General features: G+C 37.6%; 1 protein-coding gene across 2 annotated transcripts in view; it reads left to right on the plus strand.

Annotated features, from left to right (window-relative positions):
• Positions 1-293: 293 nt before the first annotated feature.
• Positions 294-24,374, plus strand: part of CCNT1 (cyclin T1) — a 36,303-nt gene continuing 12,222 nt past the window's right edge. The window contains exons 1-6 of one of the 2 annotated variants that reach the window (XM_068971588.1): positions 294-454; positions 4,119-4,200; positions 18,450-18,578; positions 20,932-20,992; positions 22,467-22,529; positions 23,967-24,012. In XM_068971588.1, the coding sequence (XP_068827689.1) occupies positions 294-454; positions 4,119-4,200; positions 18,450-18,578; positions 20,932-20,992; positions 22,467-22,529; positions 23,967-24,012 (542 nt within the window). The remainder of the gene's footprint in view (positions 455-4,118; positions 4,201-18,449; positions 18,579-20,931; positions 20,993-22,466; positions 22,530-23,966; positions 24,013-24,374) is intronic. The other variant, XM_068971589.1, reaches the window with a different exon arrangement.

Genomic DNA, 24,374 nt, shown 5'->3' on the forward strand with positions numbered 1-24,374 from the left:
GAGAACTCCTAACCCCACCGTGCCTTCCAGGGTCACATGACTGGCGCCTGCGTCCTAGAACCAAGGTTTTTCTGATCGCCTACTGGCTGTTAACTCGGTTGCAGGCTGACCAGGGCTCCATTCCGGAAGTAAATCCTTTACTTCCTCCCCGGAAGCGTGTCACAACCTAGCCGTCCGGCCTTTGCGGAAGTTCGTCACGTCGCAGTTGCCCCCGCACAGCGGATGTGTGTCGCCGCTTAGGTGACGCCGAGAAGTGCTTGCAGCCGTCGCCGCTGCCTTCTGGTTGAAGCACTATGGAGGGAGAGAGGAAGAACAACAATAAACGGTGGTATTTTACTCGAGAACAACTGGAAAATAGCCCGTCTCGTCGTTTTGGCTTAGATCCAGATAAAGAACTTTCTAATCGCCAGCAGGCGGCCAATCTGCTCCAGGACATGGGCCAACGTCTTAACGTGTATCCTTGCGGCCTAGGCCTTCGGCCTTGGAGTCGGTCCCGCCCTGCTCTGCTTCCAGTCTTCAAGGTCTGTTAGACAAGAAGGGAAGAGGGTGGGCAGGGACTGGGTGTCTAGTTAGGAGAGCCTACGATGGGCCAAAGTTAAGTGTTCGCGAGAGGGAAGCGAGGCGGAGTTAATTTCCCGCTCGCTCACCCGTGCCACCAGCCTTGGTGGGAATGCGTTTCCTTCCCGCTTTGTATTTTAAAGTAGTAGTAGTCCCATTTCGGTGTGTTGTGATCTCCTGTTCTGGTGACTTTGAGATTCTGCTTTTCTGTTATGCCCAAAGTGTCTAGTGGAGGTTTCACTGCTGGTGGCTGCCTTAAACTTACTGTGTAAAGAGAGTTTTGAGAAATTTCAGTACCTGAGGGTCTTTATTAAAAGGGTGGCCTAGAATTAATACCCCAGCTTTGGCTTAAAATCCGTTCCTTCCACTTACTGGTTGTTGAAGACTGGTTTATAAAATGGGATGATACCTCTTGAATTTGATTTCTATGCCCAGCAGAATATTTGGCACTTATATGTTCAAAAAGTAGTTTCTGTTAAGAGTTTTACAGTATTTCAGAGGAAGGAACGATGTCAGTTTAGTTTGTAGGCAAGTAGACTTACAGATCTAATGTTCTGAAAAATCTTTTATAAAATACTGGGGTTTTAAGTTACTCAAAATGCTAATGTATATTCGTTTTTCTCATATTTAAAAGATTTAGTGGGGTTTTTTTCCCCTTTAAGTGTTTTGGTCAGAAAACCTACTCATTTTGTAGCAGACAAAGCTGTAGAGTTTTGAAGTTCTTTCCACTTAGGAAGTAAAAAATTTGTTTTTGGGCGCAACTACCATTTAAATGTGTTGCTGGCTGTATGTTTCTTTCTTAAGGTTTTCCTCACTTGAAAAAAGGTGTCTTTGGTGCCCATATTCAGTGTGTTTCCTAAGCATCCAGTCCGTACTGAGTTAAAATTTTTTAAATTCTGTTTTAGTGCATCCTAGTATTTTCCTTGTGTGTGTATTACTTGCGGCCCCATAGACTGTAGCCTGCCAGGCTCCTCTGCCCATAAAAATTTCCAGGCTAGAATACTGGCTGCTAAGTCGCTTCAGTCGTGTCCGACCCCGTGGACTGCAGCCTATGAGGCTCCTCCGTCCATGGGATTTTCCAGGCAAGAGTACTGGAGTGGGTTGCCAATACTGGAGAGGGGTGCTATTTCCTACGGGGAGGGTGGAGGGGGAGAATCTTCCTGACCCAGGGGTTGTTCCTGTGTCTATTGCCTCTTCTGCAATAGTAGACAGGTGGTTTCTTTACCATTAGGGCCACCTGGGAAGCCCCCATCTGTGTATATCCCACATTGTTTTCTGAGGTCTTTTTAAGTAAGGCATTCAGAAATTTCCCTTTTCAAGAGAACCCTTGGACAGTGTTGGTGGTAGTGTATATTGGTGCAGTCATTGTGGAAAACCAAATAGAGGTTTCTCAAAAAGCTAAAAATCGAATTACTGTATGACCCAGCAATTCCACACCTAGGTATATATCTGGAAAAACAAAGACACTCATTTGGAAAGATATGAGCACTCAGTTTGTTCATAGCAGCATTGCTTATAGTTGCCACGATATGGTAGCAAACTGAATGTTCATGGACAGATGAATGAATAAAGAATAGGTGGTATATATAGACAATGGAATACTATTTAGCTATAAAAAGGTATGAAGTAATGCCGTTTACAGCAATGTGGATGGACCTAGAGGTTATCATACTCAGTGAAACAGTCAGAAAGAAAAAGACAAATGTATATTATTTACATGTGGAACCTAAGGGATACAACTGGTGGAAACAAAAAGGTAGACTCAGATCTAGAACAAACTAATGGTTAGCAGTGGGGAGCGGTGAGGGGGCAATGTAAGGGTGGGAGTGGGAGGTACAAACTGCTGGGCGTGAGGTAGACTACAAGGATGTATTGTATATTTTACAACAAGAGGAATATAACCAATATTCTGTAGAAATTGGAAATGGAGCATAGTCTTTAAAAATTGTGTTAAAAATTAAAATTAAAATTTTTCTTTTCAGTGAATATCAAATAAATTCATTAAATATCAAAGTGTTTCTGGTCCCAGGGATCACCTTAATGAGAAGGTTTGGTTGCCAGAGGGAAGTAAAACTGAAAAGTTAATTGCTGGAGCTTAGAAGATGAGATTAGTGGAAACATTCCTAGGAGGAAATCAATCCTGAATGTTCATTAAAAGGACTGGTGCTGAAGCTGAAACTCCAATACTTTGGCCACCTGATGTGAAGAACTGACTCATTTGAAAAGACCCTGATGCTGGGAAAGATTGAAGGCAGGAGGAGAAGGGGACAACAGAGGATGAGATGGGTGGATGGCATCACTGACTCAGTGGACATGAGTGTGAGCAAGCTCTGGGAGATGGTAAAAGACAGGGAAGCCTGGCGACACAACTGAGCAGCAGCCTAGGGGGCAGATCGGGGAGGGCTTGAGAAGATGAGATAAGCAGAAGCATACCTAGAGGACAGATCAGGGAAGGGTGTTGTGAATCAGTGTGAAGAGAGATTCTGTGCTAATGGATCACCTTGGCAGGATTTTCAGTAGACAGGTGACAGGTCTTAAGTAGTTTTGTTTGTAGTCCTTGACCCACACATATTGAGACCTTGTTTATTAATTCAGCAAGTTTATAGTGATACCTGTTTCATAGAAGGCATTGTGTTAAGTGTCAATAGTTTGAGGAAAACAGATTTGCTTTTTAATTCTGAGAGGCAAGTATGATATCTTTGTTTAAAATTGAAGAATTATAATTATTGATTTCCAACATTGTGTTAGTTTCTGGTGTACAGCAAAGTGATTTAGTTATATGTATATATAAATGTCCTTTTCCATTATGGTTTTTTACAGGATATTGAATATAGTTCCCTATGCTGTTATCTGTTTGCTTATATGTATATATTATATATAGTTGTTTGTATACTAATGCCAGGCTCCTAATTTATTCTCTCCTGCCCTCTTCTGTGGTAACCATAGTTTGTTTTCTATATCTGTGAGTCTGTTTCTGTTTCGTAAATAAGTTCATTTGTGTCATTTTAGGTTCCACATAAAAGTGGTATCATGGTATTCTGTCTTTCTCTTTCTGACTTCACTAAGTATGATAATCTCTACGTCCATCCATGTGGCTACAAAGGGCCTTGTTGCGTTCTTTTTTATGGCTGAGTAATACTCCATTGCGTATATGCACCACATGTTCTTTATCCATTCATCTGTCCATGGACGTTTAGGTTGTTTCCATGCCTTGGCTTTTGTAAATAGTGCTGCTGTGAACATTAGAGTGCATGTATCTTTTTGAATTAGAAGAATTTTCTATGAATATATGCCTAGGAGTGGGATTGCTTGATCATATGGCAACTCTGTTTTTAGTTTTTTTGAGGAACCTCCATACTGTTTTTCATAGTGGCAGCATCAGTTTACAGTCCCACCAATAGGGTAGAGAATTCCCTTTCTCCACACCGCAAAGAGGTAAGTATGATTTTCATTTAAGAGCATCTACTGTGCTTGGCTGCATGGTCCTTTTGGGGGCATATAGAGATTGTATTTTGGGGGATTGTACTGTCTGTTTTGGGTCCTTAACTTGAACATTTTAGCTCACAATTGACGATCAACACTGCTATAGTGTACATGCATCGATTCTACATGATTCAGTCCTTTACACAGTTCCATCGAAATGTAAGTATAATTTTTTTATATGGTATAATTCTTTTGTGATTAATTTCAACTTCATATTTTTGTTGTGGTTGATGTTTGCTGCTGAACTGGGGTTTGAAGTTTAGAATTTAGTATTGATCACTTTCATTATGTATGACACTGCTATTCTGAATCCAGCCTTCTAGTTTTTCTGTTTAGTGTCTAGCTACTTGTTTAGCTTTAGTGCATTCTTACCGTAGGTGGATTCTCTAATAGATCATTGAACACTTAGAGTTAACATTTTTGGTTTGGGAGAGTAGTGTTAAAGGGGAAACTAACTTAAGTGTAACTTTTGAACTGGTTAATAATACGGGCACAGGAAAACAAGTGAATGTTAGTCATTTACATTTTCTAAAAATCTTTTTGAAAAGAGTCCAATCAGTGTCTGGTTGGAAGGGGAAGGTACATTATGTGATGACTGGGTGATGACTTTTAAGAGGAGAAAAATAAAATAATAGTAATAAAGGGATTTTTTTTTTCTGGACAGAATTGTAAATAATGCTATTTTCAGTTTTGCTACCTGAAATGGTCCTATTTAACATTATTGTAAATGACTTGGAAGCAAGTGAATAGTGATATTCCAATTGCAGGTAAGAATATATTTGTTTAATAAAATCACAAGATAATAGGGCTGAACTTGATGACTACTTCATATGGATTTATGAGTCAAATATTTCACATTTTTTTAAGAAAAGGTTATGTTTTGAGGTAAGGTGTTTCAGACTTACCCTCAGGATAATAGGGTTTGAATTCTCTTTTTTATGCCATAGGAAAAGAAATTAAAAAGCAAGATATTAGTGGACTCATTATTGGGAATAATTGTACAGGAAACCCTTGAGATTTGTGGATTAAATATTCCTAATTTTTGCAGATTATTCAGTCATTTTGGCTGTCTCCTATCTTTAATTCCTCTACGTCCTCTGATTGCCAGGAGCACATTCTTCTTAAGAGAGAGAAGCATTTATTGAGGCTGTCTGATGGCTCTAGAAGAGAAAGTAGTGGATAAAAAATGGTATTTTAAGAGGAAGTCTATTGCTGTCTTGCCCATTCTAAAAGTTTTCTACATTTCTTTTATTATGGTAAAGATTTGAAATCCAGGGTGAAATACATCTCACATCAATTTGTCCACTCTGTGCATGTGTGTGTATTTATATGTGTGTGTTTGTGTGTGTGTGTGTGTGTATGTATGGGCTTCCCTGATGGCTCCGTGGTAAGGAATCCACCTGCCAATGCAGGAGATGCGGTTTCAGTCCCTGGGTCAGGAAGATCCCCTTGAGAAGGAAATGGCAACCCACTCCAGCATTCTTGCCTGGGAAATCTCATGGACAGAAGAGCCTGGCTGGCTACAGTTCATGGGATCAGGAAAGAGCCGGACACGACTCAGTGACTAAACAGCAACATGTGTGGGTGTGTTTCCCCTGCTTTACCTTTTAAATTACATCTTGTCTTATTTTCTGTGTATTTATCTTAGCAAGGACAGAGACTCTTCTGTGTATCCTCTAAAGCAGCTTCAGTAAACTTAATGAATGAATGAATGATCTGGTAGTTATCCAATATAGAGATATTCTTTCGGATTTCAGTACCTTTTCGAGAATTCAGTGATTCTTTTAATTTGGGGTTATTGATCCTCTTTAGAGAACTGATTTTAGGAACATTCTGGAATTAATGGATGAAAAATATGACTCCTGTAGGATGTTAATTCTAAGGGTTTAGCTGTGGTAAGTCCAAATTCAAATTTAAGGGGATTTAGTACATTGTGGCATTGATACATAGTATGTCCTGTGAAGTGCTCATACATTCTTCTTGTTAATTTTTTCTTATTACAAAGGTAATAAATGCTTGTGGTAAAAATTAATACAAGCATGTACAATGTAGAAAGTAAAAGCTCATCTGTAATCCCATCCTCCAAAAGTAACTTTTGATAAACATTTTGACAGTAGTGTCTCAGACCTTTTTTTGTACCTGTAGTACCAGCATTTATGTATTTCTATAAAAATCACTTGTTACTATATGACTCTTATGCAGTTGCCTTTTATCACTTAACAGTATTTATGTATTGGGCATTTTCTTGTTATTTTAAATGGACACATAGTATTTGAGTAGTTCCTATAGTTTATTTTACCAGCTTTTGATTGGTGGATGTTTGGGTTGTTTATAGTTTATTGTATTATAAATAATTTATATAAAATAGTCTGGTACACATGACTGTTTATAAGTTCCTATAGATGGAATTGTGTCCAAGGGTATGCATTTAAAAGATTTTTATGTGTCTGTTTGTTCTACTGAAAGATTATATCAGCGTACATTGTTTCCAGCACTGTGGAAGACTCTTCTTTTCTCTCCATCCTCACTAATAACAAATACTCATTATTTTAGGAAATACTATTTGTCAAGTACTAGGGATAGAGTGGTGAGCAAGATAGTGGGAGTCCTATTTCTGAATTTACATTTCTTCAGTTAGTGAAATTGAACTTCTTATGCCTGTTGGTCATTGTTCTTCTTGTGAAATTGAAGAATTGACTTAAAAATTCTCAGTTGATTCTTTTTGCCCCTATTTTATTTTGGTTTTCTCATCTATCAAAGCTGTGTGCCATGTGCCATGAATACTTTTCTTGTTTTGTTGTAATTCTTTTATAGTGTTTTGGAGCCTAAAGCTCTTGCCTTTTTTAAAAAAAATTTTAAAATCTTTATTGAGGTATAACATAAAGCATGGGCTTCACTGGTGGCTCAGTAGTAAAGAATCCACCTGCCAGTGCAGGAGATGCGGGTTCAATCCCTGGTTGGGAAGATCCCTTGGAGGAGGAAATGGCAACCCACTCCAGTATTCTTGCCTGGAAAATCTCATGGACAGTGGAGCTTGGCAGGCTACAGTCTGTGGGGTCCCAGAAGAGTCAGACAGGACTTAGTGACTAAACAACAATAGCAGCAACATAAAGCACTCAAGTCTGAGGTGCAGCACAATTCTTTTTTGCATTTTATTTATACATAATCTCCACACAGAACAAGATATAGTGTATTTCCAGTACCTTTGAAGCGAACTTACCTTATGATTGCATAAATTGTATTCCTTTAGTGGACATGATTAAATGACTGGTTTATTTTTACTTAAACCCTGGCATTGCTTTCATTTTTTGAGAAGAAATTAAGAGTGGACATGATTAAATGACTGGTTTATTTTTACTTAAATCCTGGCATTGCATTCATTTTTTGAGAAGAAATTAAGCCTCACTATAGTCCATGGGGTTGCAAAGAGTTGGACACAACTGAGCAACTGAACTGAATTGAATTTTTATATTTACTATCTTAAATGTTTTCAAGTGGGGGAATGTAAAAGTAAAGGTGAGCAACTTGATATGTGTGTATTTATGTTGCATTTTCTAATATTTGTTACACAGGTGTTGTAATAGCTGACAAATTTGGGTGTATATTACTCTCATTAACCGACTCTTAAAAGGTCAAGTTTAGTATTTCAAATCCTGATGCTGTGAAAGTGCTGCACTTAATATGTCAGCAAATTTGGAACACTCAGCAGTGGCCACAGGACTGGAAAAGGTCAGTTTTCATTCCAATCCCAAAGAAAGGCAATGCCAAAGAATGCTCAAACTCCTGCACAATTGCACTCATTTCACATGCTAGTAAAGTAATGCTCAGAATTCTCCAAGCCAGGCTTCAGCAATATGTGAACCATGAACTTCCAGATGTTCAAGCTGGTTTTAGAAAAGGCAGAGGAACCAGAGATCAAATTGCCAGTATCTGCTGGATCATGGAAAAAGCAAGAGAGTTCCAGAAAAACGTCTATTTCTGCTGTATTGACTGTGCCAAAGCCTTTGACTGTGTGCATCACAATAAACTGTGGAAAATTCTGAAGGAGATGGGAATACCAGACCACCTGACCTGCTTCTTGAGAAACCTATATTCAGATCAGGAAGCAGCGCTTAGAACTGGACATGGACCAATAGACTGGTTCCAAATAGAAAAAGAAGTACATCAAGGCTGTATATTGTCACCCTGCTTATTTAACTTCTATGCAGAGTACATCATGAGAAACGCTGGGCTGGAGGAAGCACAAGCCGGAATCAAGATTGCCGGGAGAAATATCAATAACCTCAGATTTGTAGATGACACCACCCTTATGGCAGAAAGTGAAGAAGAACTAAAGAGCCTCTTGATGAAAGTGAAAGAGGAGAGTGAAAAAGTTGGCTTAAAGTTCAACATTCAGAAAACGAAGATCATGGCATCTGGTCCCATCACTTCATGGCAAATAGATGGAGAAACAGTAGCTGACTTTATTTTTTAGGACATCTGGTCCCATCATTTCATGGCAAAGAGATGGGGAAACAGTGGAAACAGTGGCTGACTTTATATTTTTGGGCTCCAAAATCACTGCAGATGGTGACTGCAGCCATGAAATTAAAAGATGCTTACTCCTTGGGAGGAAAGTTATGACCAACCTAGACAGCATATTAAAAAGCAGAGACATTACTTTGTCAACAAAGGTCCATCAAGTCAAGGCTATGCTTTTTCCAGTAGTCATGTATGGGTGTGAGAGTTGGACTGTAAAGAAAGCTGAGTGCCGAAGAATTGATGCTTTTGAACTGTGGTGTTGGAGAAGACTCTTGAGAGTCCCTTGGACTGCAAGGAGATCCAGTCAGTCCATCCTAAAGGAAATCAGTCCTGGGTGTTCATTGGAAGGACTGATGCTGAAGCCGAAATTCCAATATTTTGGCCACTTGATGCCCTGATGTTGGGAATGATTGAAAGCAGGAGGAGAGGGGGACAATGGGATGAGATGGTTGTATGGCATCACCGACTCAATGGACATGAATTTGGGTAAACTCTGGGAATTGGTGATGGACAGGGAGGCCTGGCATGCTGTGGTTCATGGGGTTGCAAGGAGTCGGACAGGACTGAGTGACTGAACTGAACTGAGTGGTTAAGAGGATGATCTCTTGAGTCAGACACATCTCAATTTGGATCCTTGCTGCACTGCCTACAGCTCTTTGGCCTTGGGCAAGTTACCTTGGGCCTCAGTTTTCTCATCTCTTTGGAGTAAAAAATCGTGCCTACCTCATAGGATATAGGTGAATTAATTTGCAGAATGCCTGCACATAGCAAGTATTAGCTGGCATTATTACTGTTTATAATATGGAAAAAATCTTACACTCTTACTTGGCATAAGAATTCCTTTTGAAACTACCTTTGATAGGAAAATACTTCGATAAACTAGCTTGGTGTATGATTGCGTGAGGAGCAATGAGTATATGGTTGATTGCACAACAATTAGGTTGAAATTTATCTGTTGCAGTCTTTCACCTAACTGAGATAGTGCCTTGTTAGACATTGTTTTTATTATATATTTACGTATATATATATGTTAGATTCTTTCAAGTGTATTTTTAGATCCTTGAAGGCAAAGTTGTAGGCTTAATATCTTAGTATTGCCTTTGAGTTATCTTTTTCCTTTTCCCCTTTGTCCAATCAGTTATAAAGTCCTATTAATTTCTGTAATGGTACTATTCTGTTTTTCTCACCCTATAAATATATATTTTTATCATAAAATTAAAGAGGACAAATTGAAGGAGGTGACTATTTCTCTGTAACTATGGTCTTCAGAGATAATCCTATTAACCTTTTGGCGTGTATTTCCACTAGAATTTTCTCTTCATGCAATTATGTGTGTGTGTGTGTGTGTGTGTATTTACTGAAAACCTATTCATTTTTCCAAGGTGAAAACTGTATCTCTTTTTTACTTTATTTCTACTGCTAGTGCCTATTCTAAACTTTGTTTCCTAGTGCTTGTATTAGTAAAATTTTCTCTAAGAAAAAGTAACTTAATATATCTATCCTTTCTTCCTTTTAGTTCCATCTACCACTGGATTAATCTTTCTAATTATTTCTTAAACTCTACATTTTTTTGCCCAAAATGTTTAATGTCACTCTCCTCTTAAAAATTTTTTGTGACCTATATCCTTTTATTTATATCCTTTACTCATGTACTGTTCAAAATGTGCCTGATGCCCTGATTTCTCACGTCTTTGTTCACACCCATTTTCCTCAGGATTTTCTTTGTTTTGAGGTCTAGTAGAATATTTGTGGCAAGCTCCGTATACAGCTGCAGCCGATGTAAAGGAAGAGGAATATTCTGTATTGAATTTGTGGAGAAAAACCTTTTCACAAAGTAATACAAATAAATATTAGAATTCTTATCAGTTATACTCAGTAAATAAATATTTCACTTCAATAAAATTTTTTATTGTTTTCTTTAACTTCTGGTGAATTCTGTCTAGTTCATGCCATTGCCGTGTTTGATTCACTGACATTCTTGTTAAGATTCTAGAGAAGTTCTGCTTCCTGAGATTTCCCAAATCACCAGGGTATGTTTATGTCCTATTCTGATTTCTTTTCTAGCTTCTGAGTTTTCTGTCTTCTTGTGTATTGGCTTGACTTTTTTTTTTGGCCTCACAGCATGGCTTGTGGGATCTTAGTTCCCCAAACAGGGATTGAACCTGGGTTCCCAGCAGTGAGAGCACTAATTCCAGTTTTGTGCTCTTCTCCATATGTAAGTATAATTGAGATAATTTGCATACGATAGAATTCCTTCTTTTGATGTACAATTCACTGGTTCTTGATATATTCAGAGGTCAACAACCATCACAATGATCTAATTTCTGAACATTTACATCACCCCAGAAAGAAACGCCTTATACTTCAGCAGTCACTTCCATTTCTCTTTTCCCAGCCCCTGGCAACCACTAGTCTACTTTGGTCTCTAAGAACTTGCTGATTCTGGACATTTCAATTTACTCCTTGTTTTGCCGAGAGTTTTACTTTCGCTTTAGGTTTGAAGAATTTGTTAACAAAAGAAACCACTCATTACCACAAATAAACAAGTTCAGTTTTTTTATAGAAGGTTATTTGACTTAATTTAAATATACAATCATTAAAAAAAAATAAAAAACAGTAGAGACAAGTAACAGAATTGGGCCAACAGCCTATGTCCAGACTTGAACAGCACTGGCCAGTCCCTTGTTAACAGCAATCTGGATTCCCAGTTGGAAGGATCCTGGGTGGTACATCCACCCCACAGGTGAGACTTCAGATTGCAATTTTGCGGGCTCCTGTTTGTAATCTCAGGCCGCAAGCTGATAGCGTCAGTTTGTGTGCAAAAAATCAGCTCTTGTGAGAATGTAACATTGTAAATATCATCTCTGCATAGTTTTTGGTGACTGATAGTAAAAATAATTTTAAAAGATTACTTCAAAAAGATTCAGCTCTAGTTTTACTTTAATTTTACAATGCTGTTTGTTTTATCTTCCTGAGTCTTAAGAATTTTTAGATGGGGAAGAGAGGCTGGCCAGGCCCTCAGGGGCTTAGGGATTTCAAGTCCTACTCCCTTTGTTGTCTAATGTGCCGATTGACCTGATGGTAACAGTTGATGTGCTTGTAGGCAGGCATGTAGTCCAGGCAGTGTCTGGGCAAGGTCAGAAGTGGGTCAGAGGCCTGCTCCCCTATTTCTGAAGCCTGAACAAGACTCATCCTTACCAGTTGACCTCAGAATTGTTCAGACTGAAGAGCATAGGAATAAGGCAGAGTAACATGAACAGTCTGTTTAATTCTATAAGTCAAATAACAGTTCCAGATAGTCAACAGAAATAAAGTGATCAAAGAAATATGTAATGGGTTAAGCAGTGCAGAAAAGAATCTTGGAGCAGTAGGGGATCTAGTAAAGAAAAAGACCCACCATGAATGAGAAGTACGTTTTTGTGCATCAGCTCCTACATCCATTAAGTTATTGGCAGTTACAGTAGTAACAACAAAGTGTTCTATTAAGGTATGATTATGTTTATCTGTGAAATTTTGTAACTCTCTGATTCCTTGCAAAATCTTTCATAAAGGTTTTAAGGGGAAGCTAATACTGGGAATAGAGAGAGTAAGGAATAGGATTTGAGTCCACAATACCTAAGTTCTCATGGAGGAAAAGTAATAATGATCAATATGTGTTAGGCATCTGGAAAAAGGGGTTCCTAACTGATACATAGAAGTTAGTTTCTAAATAACTGGTTACAATACATACAAGTTGAGGGGCTATTTAAAAAAACATAGGATTTAGGGAAGATAGTCCATTCACAATACTTGATGAAGTTCTGTGATAAGTAGGGTTCCCAAATGTGAGATGTTGGTCCATTTAGCAGTCTCTTGGTAGGCTTATCATAGTCTATCAGTAAGTGGTGTGATTATTAAAGTCCAAACAATTCCCAGTAAAATGCCACAACTAATACTCTCCCCCAGATAAAATGAGTAACACATGAAATTGATGTAATATAGCAGACAGATAAATTTTGTCCATAGAAAGTCAAAGCCTTGTTTGCAAGGCAGGTGAAGTTATCCTGAGTTTGGGTCTGGCTCCTATTTCTCCATCTGAAGATTCTCCAACATTTTTCGTCATGTTCTTTTCTTAACAGTAGCAGATAATCAGGAGTTGAGGTATGAATAACAATCCACATTACAGTAAGTCTCCAAGAAGAGTCTTTTCTAGAGAATAACAGTATGTTAATGGCACATTTCCATTTTTCCTGTCTGGAGATTATATGATGATATCCTTCCCCTGTGCAGTCATATCAGCCGCAGGTATGGGAGGATGGTTAGGCTGCCTCACCCAGACTTAAGCTTCAGTAGTATGTATTTCATTTGTGGACCCAAACCCTCTATCACCTCTGACCGTTAGTAAGGTGGGAGGTTCTCCGTTTTGTACTTTGTCAGTTACAAATGGAAGAATCAGCAATTGACAACTTCATTATGTTTATTAATAAGTAGATCATCCTTTTCCTCATTTAGTAAAATTACTCAAATTTCTCCTTGGTAGTCTAGGTCTGTAACTCCCCATGGACACAAATCCATGTTAATGCTAAACTGAAGCATTCTTGGATTAATTGAAAGTGTCTGGGAGACATTTTAATTGCAACACCAGTTGAAATAGCACATATCACTCCTTTAGAAGGTCTCTGTTCACATGTAGGTGACAAATCCAGTCTTGAGGCCTCAAGACTAGCTCAGAAAGGAACTGGTGCTCCTGGGCTGACTTTCTAATTCTAGCTGTCTCAGGATGGAACTCTGTTTTATGAATCTGTACGTTTAGAATAGTCATCCTCATCAAAGGAGTTTCTAATTCTCCTATAGGTCTATTATTTAAAATATTGAGGGCAGTATTTAAATTAGTCCTTCAGTTTTTATAAGAACCCTCTCCAAGTTTAATTAATTGCTATTTAAGCAGATCATTCATTCTTTCAGTCAAGCCAGCATCTTGAGGATAATAAAATATGAAAAATCCATTGTACATTATGTTCCTGGACAAACTCTTGTATTAACTTATTTTAAAATGTGATCCATTGTCACTCTGAATTTGAAGTGGAACACCATAATATAGATGAATTATCTCCAGTGTTTTAATAGTATTACTCTGATTGGCTTTCCCCAAGGGAATGGCCACTAAATATCCAGAATAGGTGTTCACAGCAGTACACACACATTGGCATCCTTCTTCCCAAATTAATGGACCAATATAATCAGTTTGCTGTATTTGCCCAGGCAGCTTGCCATGTGCCACTTGTCCTTTACTGGTTGTGGCAAGCTTCTGTGCTTAATTGTTGACAAATTGGACATCGTAAAATAACACATTTAATGAGATCTATAGTTAAAGAAATAACCTCGATCCTGAGCCCACCTGTATGTTGTTTCTCCCAAATGGCCCCATTTTTGGTGTGTGCATGAAGTCGAACATTTTAAGTTGCTGGAGTCTGGATCAAGTTCTGCTGCTTGAATTCAGGTTTGTTCATTTCTAATAGAGTTATACCATTATTTCCTAGAATTTGGGACACTGTGAGCATCTACATGAGAGACTGAAACAGTAGTAGTTTGAACAGTTTCCCAAATGTCAGACCATAATTGCTTTCCCCATAGCTCTTTGGAGTGAATTCGCCAGTTATTCTTTATGCTTAGGGGAAGCCAAGTGGCCAATCTTGGTCGTTGGCTACTGACCAAGAATCTGTATAAATACGACATTCTGTTAAATTTTCTTGTTTTAGAGCCTGACATACTGTGTATAATTGAGCAAATTGACTATTCTTAGTATGACTTTTTCCGGCCTCTGGAAATTTCCTGTGCTAGAAACCCAAGGGCTCTTTTTTTTTTTTTTTTTCCATAAGCTCCAATTGGCATATAGTTGATTGATTGATACAGGTTATTTTATGTCACAGGGTATCTGCTCTCCATCCAAAGATAGATTACTGAGATAAGCTTTAGAAAAGTTAAATGTCTTAGCAATAAAATATAACAGCAAGGAGCTGTCTGGGAAATAAGTCTTGGTCAACATAGATCTCAGTTAACAAAACTAGAATTTACTATTAAGTGAAACAGTTTTTTGTGAAGGCATTAACCCTCTAGCCAGGGTTAATGGTTAGTCCCATCAAATAAGAAATGCGGTTTATCAGGGAGCCAGGAAAAGTCAAGCAGCCATCTTGGATTTCCCAGTCCCCTGACTGTTTGATTTATAGCCTTTGTTTACCTGTTTTAAATTCCTTGGTTTAGAAGTAGACAGTTGCCATATTCTAAGAACATCAGGATAGCAAAAGTCTGACAATGAAGGATTAATTTTTTGTAGAAGCAAAATGAGCTTATCTGTGTGTGCCACATTCTTCATAGATCATTGTGAAATATTTATTTACTTTACCAAAGTTGCAAAAGATTTTAAAAACAAATATAAATCACTTAAAGGCAATGAAATTCTCAGTCTTATCAAAAGCCACATCCCAAGAAAGCTGTTCTCTTAACAGAGAAAACCAAGTTCCAGTCTGATACCAGCTAACTGTTAATAACAAAATTTGTTTATTAATAGTTAATTTTAATTTAATCTTCAAGATTTCTGTAAATCTTCAAGAGGTGATATTTTTACAAAGTTGTTATTCAGTCACTAAGTCATGTCTGACTCTTTGCCACCCCATGGACTGCAGCACGCCAGACTTCACTGTCCTTCACTATCTCCCTCAGTTTGCTCAAACTCACGTCCATTGATGCCATCCAACCACTTCATCCTCTGTCTCACTCTTCTCCTCTTGCCGTCAGTCTTTCCTAGCACCAGGGTCTTTTACAGTGAGTTGGCTGTTGGCATCAAGTGGCCAAAGTATTGGAGTTTCAGCTTCAGCATCAGTCCTTCCAATGGAATATTCAGGGTTGATTTCCTTTAGGATTGACTGGTTTGATTTTGTTGTCCAAAGGACTTTGAAGAGTTTTCTCCAGCACTAGTTCGAAAGCATCAATTCTTTGGTGCTCAGCCTTCTCTATGGTCCAGCTCTCACATCCATACATGAGCACTGGAAAAACCATGGTGTATGTGTTAGTCACTTGGTTGTGTCCAGCTCTGCAGTCCCATGGACTGTAGCCCACCAGGCTCCTCTGTCCATGGCATTCTCCAGGCAAGAATACTGGAGTGTGTTGCCATTCCCTTTTCCAGGGGATCTTCCCAACCCAGGGACCGAACCCAGGTCTCCTGCATTGCGGGCAGATTCTTTACCGTTAGCACCACCAGACCTACTATGGAAGAACCATAGCTTTGCCCGTACAGACCTTTGTTGGCAAAATGATGTCTCTGCTTTTTAATACACTGTCTAGGTGTATCATAGCTATTCCAAGGAGCAAGCGTCTTTCAGTTGTTTTTTACAAAGGCATCAGAATAAAGCCATAACTAAAATGACAAAAGACTTTATTTAATACTTTTGTTTACTTATTTTTTGGCTGTGCTGGGTCTTCATTGCTGTGTGGGCTTTAGCTAGTTGTGGCGAGTGGGGGCTACTCTGTAGTTGTGGTGCACAGGCTTCTCATTGTGGTGGCTTCTCTTGTGAAGGAAGGGCTCTAAAGCCTGCTGACTTCAGTAGTTGCAGTGCTAGCACTCAGTAGTTGCCATTCCGACTCGAGCACAGGCTTAGTTCCTGTGTGGCGTGTGGGATCTTCCAGACCAGAGATGGAATTCAAGTCTCCTGCTTTGGTAGGTGGATTCTTTACCACTCAGTCACCAGCAAAGCCCTGTTATGTTAGGGAGACTTTCCTAAAACATAATTATTCTTAAAAAAGCTCTTACCTTATTTACATTTTCTTTCCTTAAAAATTTCTACACATTGAGTTACTTTCGTTGCTGACAAATTTGTAAAGGAAACAGCAAGATTTTATTTAGCTTCTATTAAGCCTAGGCACAGTGAACGTATTCTACTGATTATTATACGATGACTCTAAGACATATTAGACATCTATAAGACATATTGAGACATCTATACTGATTAACTCAACAGACTTAAACCATCTTCAATAGCAGATATTGGCTTCGTACTAAATATTTCCCAGATCATGTGGTCCTAAAATTTATCTTGGCCAGTTTTCTAGATATTTAGCTTTAATTTGTAAGCACGCACTTTTAAGTCAGTTAAATGGAGCTCATTTACAAGTTAACCTTAGCAGTGTTATCCAAGGACAAAGACACATACTGAGACAGACACATATATCCAGACAGGCAGTGGTTTTAGTTTCTGTTTGAGATTTAAAATGTCTCTTGGTCTCTCTTCTCCCCCCCCGCCCCCCCCGTCATTTCCTGAGAATGAACTTCTTTTTGTTAACCGTGCCTTGCTCCTTTCGATATTTAACTTGTGCAGCCTTTACAGCAGCTTTTTCAGCTACCAACTGGAAAATGGATACTTTGTCAGCTAAAGTGTAGTTTTGACATTGTAACGTGGACAATCAACCTTGCAGGTCGCATAATTCTTTCTCCAGTTTTGACTTCTTTTCAACCAGTTTTAATTTGGCTTCTTGAACCTTATGGTAGGCAGAGAGGATCCAGCCTCTCTGATCCATCATGGTACATTCTTGTTCTTTCTCACTTGGCAAGAGCTGCAAACATTCAATAACTTTTAAAGGTTCAGCCCTCTTTAATTTGGGGTCCCAATTCTCACACAGTCCAGTGCATATGTCCCATTCAGTAGCCAACAAGAAGTAAGGCATCTTCCCATCTGGAAATAAAGACTTCACTAACCTTAATGTCTGTCTTCTTAAGAGTGGCATTTTGCTTCACGAATCCTGCTTACAGCGCCAATTTATGTTTTGCCAAAAGTTTTACTTTCGTTTTAGGTTCGAAGGATTCATTAACAAAAGAAACCACTCGTTACACACAAATAAACAATTTCATTTTTTTATAGAAGATTATTTGACTTAATTTCAATACACAGTCATTAAAAGAAAAGAAATAGAAGTGTAACAGTGTATACATCACCAAATTGGGCTGACAACCTACATCCAGACTTGAACAGCCGTGAGAAGTTAACAGCAATCTGGAGGCCCAGTTGGAAAAGATCAGGGTGGTACATCTACCCCACGGGTGAGACTTCAGATTGCAGTTTTGGGGGCTCCTGCTTATTATAGTCCGATGCTGCAAACTGATATCTTCATCAGTTTGCTAGCGAAAAAGCAGCTGTGGTATTACTGTAACTTTACAATGCTGTTTATTTCATCTCGTTAGTCATAAGACTTCTTAGACCCTGGAGGTGGGACTGGGCTGGCCAGGCCCTTAGGGGCTTAGAGATTTCAAGTCACATTCCCTTTCTTCTCTAAAGTGCCTCTTGACTTGCTGGTAACGGTTGATGTCCTTGCCAGGCAGACATGTAGTCCAGGCAGAGTTCGGGCAAGGTCAGAAGTCAGTTAGAGGCCTGCTGCCCTACTTCTGAAGTCTGAACAAGACTGGTGGTGGTGGTTTAGCCACTAAGTCGTGTCTGACTGAGCCCACCAGGCTCCTCTTTCCATGGGATTTCCCAGGCATGAATACTGGAGTGGGTTGCCATTTCCTTCTCTAGAACAAGAGAACAAGGTTACCTCTATTTTAATTTCCCTAACAATCCTTTTAAAAAGTATATAGAGTGCTTTGATGAAACTTAATCTCGTTTTAAATAGAAAGCTGTCTACTTACATTTATAGTGGCTACTTGAAAGTAGCTTTTAATGAGAGTTCATTGGAGGATTGATTTAGGAAGTGGGCTTGGGTTAATGGATAGGAGAGAAGATATTTTAAATAGAAGGGAAAGCATAACAGGTGATGAAAATTGAGGTAAGCAAATAAGTTGGTTTAAAACTTAGTTCTTTTTTAGAACTATCTTGCTCTAGAAATAAATAATAAAAATGATTTATTTTCTCTTCATCCAGTCTGTGGCTCCAGCAGCCTTATTTTTAGCAGCCAAAGTAGAGGAGCAGCCAAAAAAATTGGAGCACGTCATCAAGGTAGCACACACTTGTCTCCATCCACAGGAATCACTTCCTGATACCAGGAGTGAGGTAGGGGGTTGATTAATTACATACATCTGTTTTTCTTAATTTATTTTGATCATAACTTAATTTTGCAACTTTGATTTACTGAAATCTCAATGGGGATTGTTAAAGGAATTTTTAGTGTTTGTTTTTTCCTTAAAACATAGAAATTTTATGGTAAAAGTTGTATTTTTTCTGGTAAAATTGGAAAATGTATAAAAAGAAGAAAATATATTAACTAGGTATAATTTGTACCACAGACATATAAATGAACCAGTATTTCCAGCTTCTTTTCTATAAGTAGCTATACATGTATATATTTTATACCTACTTTTTTCACTTACTATATGTCAAATATTTCCCCATCAATTCTCTACTTTCTTTAAATACTGACACAGAATTTCATCATGTACATACATATATTTTAACCATTATCTCAAGATAATTTCCAGCTTTTTACTGTAAATATCTCTATGGAGAACATTATTTTTGTTAATGAATTTTTAAAAAATGGATCCTGTCATTTATATGTTTAACTTTTTAAGAAATTCAAGTATGCTCATTAGAAAAGAACTCAGACACTAAAGAATCATTTAAAGTAAAAGTCGAAGCTCATCTCCCCTTCTTCGCCTAGGAGAATACTGTTGATTATAATTCAGATATATGTACTTCTGCCCCTTTATCCTTTGTGTCTACATATAGCTTCCCCTGCCTCCTCCCTTCCATCTTTCCTTGCCCTTATGAAGAGGGGAAACTCTCCTGGCTTTAGAATTCAGTGATTGGGGAGCAATGAGTTTGAAGAAAAACTACAGATTTCTGTACCAGGTTATTTGTCTGTTACAGTGGATGCATGTAAGAGATAAGTGAAATTGTGGAACCACAGCTCCTAGTTATATGAGTCAAGTGTTGAAAATAGCAGTGTCTTGACATTTTCTCTCTGGGCTGCACCAGAGTAGTTTTGTTGAAAAGTTGTTGGTCTGAACTTTTATTTATGTTTAAGACTGCTAATTGCCATTGGTCCATAGAATTGACCAAATAACAAAATTTTAATGAAATGAAAAGTAAAATCCTGACTTTTTTTTTCTTTAAAGTATATTTACATGACTTCTCACTTTAGTCTGTCTTATGAGGTGACTCGGAGAAGATGCTTTCTTCATTATGTGGAAAGGAGAGCTACCATACATAGGTTAAGTCCTTATTGGCCTCAGTCAAGATCATAAAGTTCAGTGGAAAGTTAGCAGCAACATAAGTCTCTTAGCTCTTGGCTCAAGCTTCATTCTCCTAGAGCTCTATACCAGTGCTGTCTAATAAAAATATAAGGGAAGTCACATATGTAATTAAAATTATTAAGCTTTTCATTAAGCTTTTATTTTAAATTTTTATTTAAATTTAAAATTAACATATTTTATATAGCATTTTGTTAAACCCCAAAATATAGTCATTTCAGCATATAGTCAGTTTTAAAACATTATTAATGTTTTTTAACATTATTATTTTTCAACTAAGTCTTTAAAATTCATTGTACATTATACATTCATAGCACATTTCAGGTGCCTGATGGCCGTGTATGGATAGTGGCTACAGTAATGGCTGTACAAATTTGAAGGATTTTTGTTTGTTCTATTTTCTTGTGAACTCCGCTGTGAATTTAAAAAATCTAGCATTACTCTTAATGGAGAAGGCAATGGCACCCCACTCCAGTACTCTTGCCTGGAAAATCCCATGGACGGAGGAGCCTGGTAGGCTGTAGTCCATGGGGTCGCTAAGAGTCGACACGACTGAGCGACTTCACTTTCACGCATTGGAGAAGGAAATGGCAACCCACTCCAGTGTTCTTGCCTGGAGAATCCCAGGGACGGGGTAGCCTGGTGGGCTTCCGTCTATGGGGTTGCACAGAGTCGGACACGACTGAAGCGACTTAGAAGCAGCAGCAGCATTACTCTAAAAGGAAAGTTTAACAGGAATCAAATGTTTGAGATTGCATGCAGTATTGTGGGAAGGCTGTGCAGTGTGTTTTGATGATGTTAAAAAAAGGTATGTTAATATTTTAATTTAAAAAAAGTTTTTAATCTGTATCATGTGAACATTATAACCTAAAATGTCAGTCTGAAAATGAACCAGATATCTGGTGTTTATACTGTAGCCCTTTATAAATAAACTGACATCTTTTGCTGTACCACTTATTTATCTATTTCTTTTTTTAAAGGAGAATCCGTTAGGGATAAGGATTAATTTCAGTTCCTACTTTCCCTCATAACTGCACCCTTGCCTTTTGTGGCTTTGGTTTCCTTTGGAGGTTGTTATGATAGAATTGTCTATACTTTATGTTATATACTGTGTCTTTTTGGGGAATAATTTATGTGTCTTCTCACATCTGCAGGCTTACCTGCAGCAAGTTCAAGATCTGGTGATACTAGAAAGCATAATTCTGCAGACTTTAGGTAAGTTTATTTTCCTTTAAAACATTAAAGAAATATGTATGCAATAGAATGTTTTTCTAATTTGCAAAATAGGAAACAGGAAGAGAATTTCTTGGGAAGGTTTTTGTACATTGTAGAGATTGCTTAACCCTGCCACAGAGAGAATGAAGGCACCACCGACCTTTGAGATAGCCATTAGCAGGCTTTTTCTGCTTGTTTTTATTCTAGGATTCATGATTTGCTTGATAAGATTTGGCAGTGTTTAACTTTCTGATAAATAATAGCAGAAACTATCTAACTTTTTTCCTTCCAGGAGTTTTCATAGTCTGTCCTTATATTTAAATAACAGTATTTGTTTTTATAATTGGTAATCAGCATTCAAAACAGTAGAGTGGAGATGGAGGAATTCAAGCTAAATTAAATTGATGGGCTAAAGAACTGATGATGTACTTATTATCTAGTATTATTTTCATAAGACTGCCTTTAAAAGCTTAGCAAATATGGAAAATAAAGATTTTCTTGTTCTTTTCAGCTCTCATTTTTCTCTTTAGATAGAGTATTTCATGAGTCATGTGGGAAAGTTGCTGATCAGCCTGTATTTTTTGCATATACACCTATACACACAATGAATTCTTCAAATTAGTTTCTGCTAATTTTTACTTTAAGTTAGTTATCTTCAAGGTAACCATACTTTAGGGGGCAATGATATTTTTCTGGTGGGATACATTTTAATATTTTAATGTGGAAACCTGTAAAATCTAACTTGTAAGAGTCAGTTGTGCTTTTAGAATAATTTGCATCAAGTAAATTTTGCAATAGAATTTTCTTCTTTTTTTTAATCAGTTTGCCTCAGACTTTATTTTTATTTTTTGGGCTTGCTGCACATAGCTTGTGGGATCTTAGTTCCCTGACAGGGATTGAACCCAGGCTCTTGGCAGTGCAAGTGCGGAGTCCTAACCACTGGACTGCCGGGGAATTCCCTAGAATTTCTTTACTCGTACTAGATAATTTTATTTACGTACACAAAAAGAAATTTCTTGGAAAATTTTTATAGACATACTGCATTTTGGTTAAGATCATTTAAAGTTAGATAAAATGATCAGTACTTAATGATGATTGAGATGATGAAAAGGAAGAAGACTGAAGTAAGAGAGGAATAGGTTTTAAAAATGTTTTCTAAAGGTTAAGCTTTCACAGATAATCATTGTGTAACTGCATCTTTTCCAGTCATATATTCTGTTGTTCCTAAGAACACGTTTTATATTCAGATGTTACTGATGGTTCAGGGAACTTGAGACTCTATTAACTTCATTAATCTGAGTGGTGCCTTTGAAGATAATCTTAAGAGTGTGCTCCATACTTTATGTGAGTCTCAGCTTCTCAATAGGCAGTTTTGGGACCAGAAAATGAGAGAAGCCTTCAGTGATGACTCAGATAAAAGCAGTATAAAATATTTTGAGTATCTTTAGGTTTTTAACCAGTTACTTTTTTTTAGGCTTTGAATTAACAATTGATCACCCACATACACACGTGGTAAAGTGCACTCAGCTTGTTCGAGGTAAGGAATCCCAATCCCAACCTGAGATGCTATCTTAAACTGTTTTACCATGTAGAGGCTAAGATTTACTGTGGGCTAATACATAATACAGCTGCTTTGGCCAAAATTTAAATTAAAAAAACCTCTCTGGCTTTTAAATTTCAAAATGAGTGGTTGGAGCTTTTCTGTTGAGTTCTTGTAGTGTTTTTAGGTGACTTCCAGATAAAGTGAGTGAGTTTCTTGTTTATCAAAGCTGGAGGCAGATTTTGAAAAGTCACTAAAATCAAAGTATCCAATAGCAATTTTAAAGATATCTTGGGAGTGAAAATGAAAGTGAAGTCTCTCAGTCGTGTCCGACTCTTTGCGACCCTGTGGACTGTGCCTACCAGGCTCCTGTGTCCATGGGATTTTCCAGGCAAGAGTACTGGAGTGGGTTGCCATTTCCTTCTCCAGGGGATCTTCCTGACCCAGGGATCAAACTCAGGTCTCCTGCATTGCAGGCAGATGCTTTATGGTATGAGCCACCAGGGAAGTGATCTTAATTTGATTCTAGGGTTGGTTGTCCTGGACACTGTTAAAGGCCACCCAGAAGACCATGTAGAATTGATTTGAACTTAACTTTCATCTTTGTTAATTCCTTGGCAGACTTGCTTTTTATTCTAATTTAACTTTAGTAGCCATGATTGCATTAAACCTAGTTCTTCTTTTTATTCAAATACTAATATCAAGAAAGAATATCTAATAGCATTGTGCATTTAAACACAATTTCTTGTTTTGTAGATTTTCACTGATAATTGGCCTTATCGTGTGTTTCATCTGAAAATTTGAGTTTTTTGAGTTCTTTATATTTTGAGAACATTAAAAGGTTTACATTGAGCAAGCATAGTGTTAAACAGAGATGGGTTAAATATGTTAATATTTCATCTAAGGAAGATTAAAATTTACTTTGTCACCCAGACAAATTTTTTTTGAAGGAGGAGTTTTTTAATTGTAATATGTTTAAATAATTTATGTCATTTGCTAATTTTTTCCAAATATGTAAAGGTCTTCTGATCTTGCCTCCAGATTAGTTCATCCCCTAGCTTAGAATTTCTTAGTGGTCTCTTATATCAGGATCTCTGAGTTACTTGTTAAAAATGCTCATTGTTACTACATCCTCCAAAAGTGTTGAGTTAGACTAGGGAGGATGCCCAGGAATTGCATTTTAAATATGTAACCCTTATATGTGGTGTGCAGAATAAAGCTTGAGTCCTTAAGTCTGGAAGCAGCATAATTGTTAATATAATTAAAAAATCACTTAAACTGCTTCATTTGACAGTGGAATGTAAGCATCAGGTGGTCAGAGACCATGTCTGTCTCATTTGCCACTGTATTCTCTGCCTTGCAAATATTAAATGCTTACTAAGTAATTATTGAGAATGAATGGAACTAATAATCCCCCCCCCCTTTTTTTTTTAGCAAGCAAGGACTTAGCACAAACTTCTTACTTCATGGCAACCAACAGGTTTATATTTTAATATTTTTCTCTTCTCTTTTTGGGATAGTACTTTACTTGGGTTGGAATTGTCACTTTTTGTTGGGTATATGGAAAGATGATAGGTCTGGCACTTAGTAAGCTAGGAGCCAAAGATCTAGTCAAGGATCTCTGATATTAATAGAATGTGTTATAGACAAGTCCATGGTAAATGTTGATTTTTCTGCACAGTTGTCATGCGTGCCTTAAAATTTCCATGCTGCTTATTAAATTTGTTAAGGTCATAAAATATTTTCGTTGCTGATTGATAGCCAACTTAATTCTGCATTTGTTACTTTACATTTAAATATCCAAGAGCATAGTTTTGAAAGTTTATTTAAACTTGGATTTCA

Source organism: Capricornis sumatraensis, chromosome 4, assembly GCF_032405125.1.
Source record: "Capricornis sumatraensis isolate serow.1 chromosome 4, serow.2, whole genome shotgun sequence".
In the NCBI taxonomy this organism is placed as follows: Eukaryota; Metazoa; Chordata; class Mammalia; order Artiodactyla; family Bovidae; genus Capricornis; species Capricornis sumatraensis.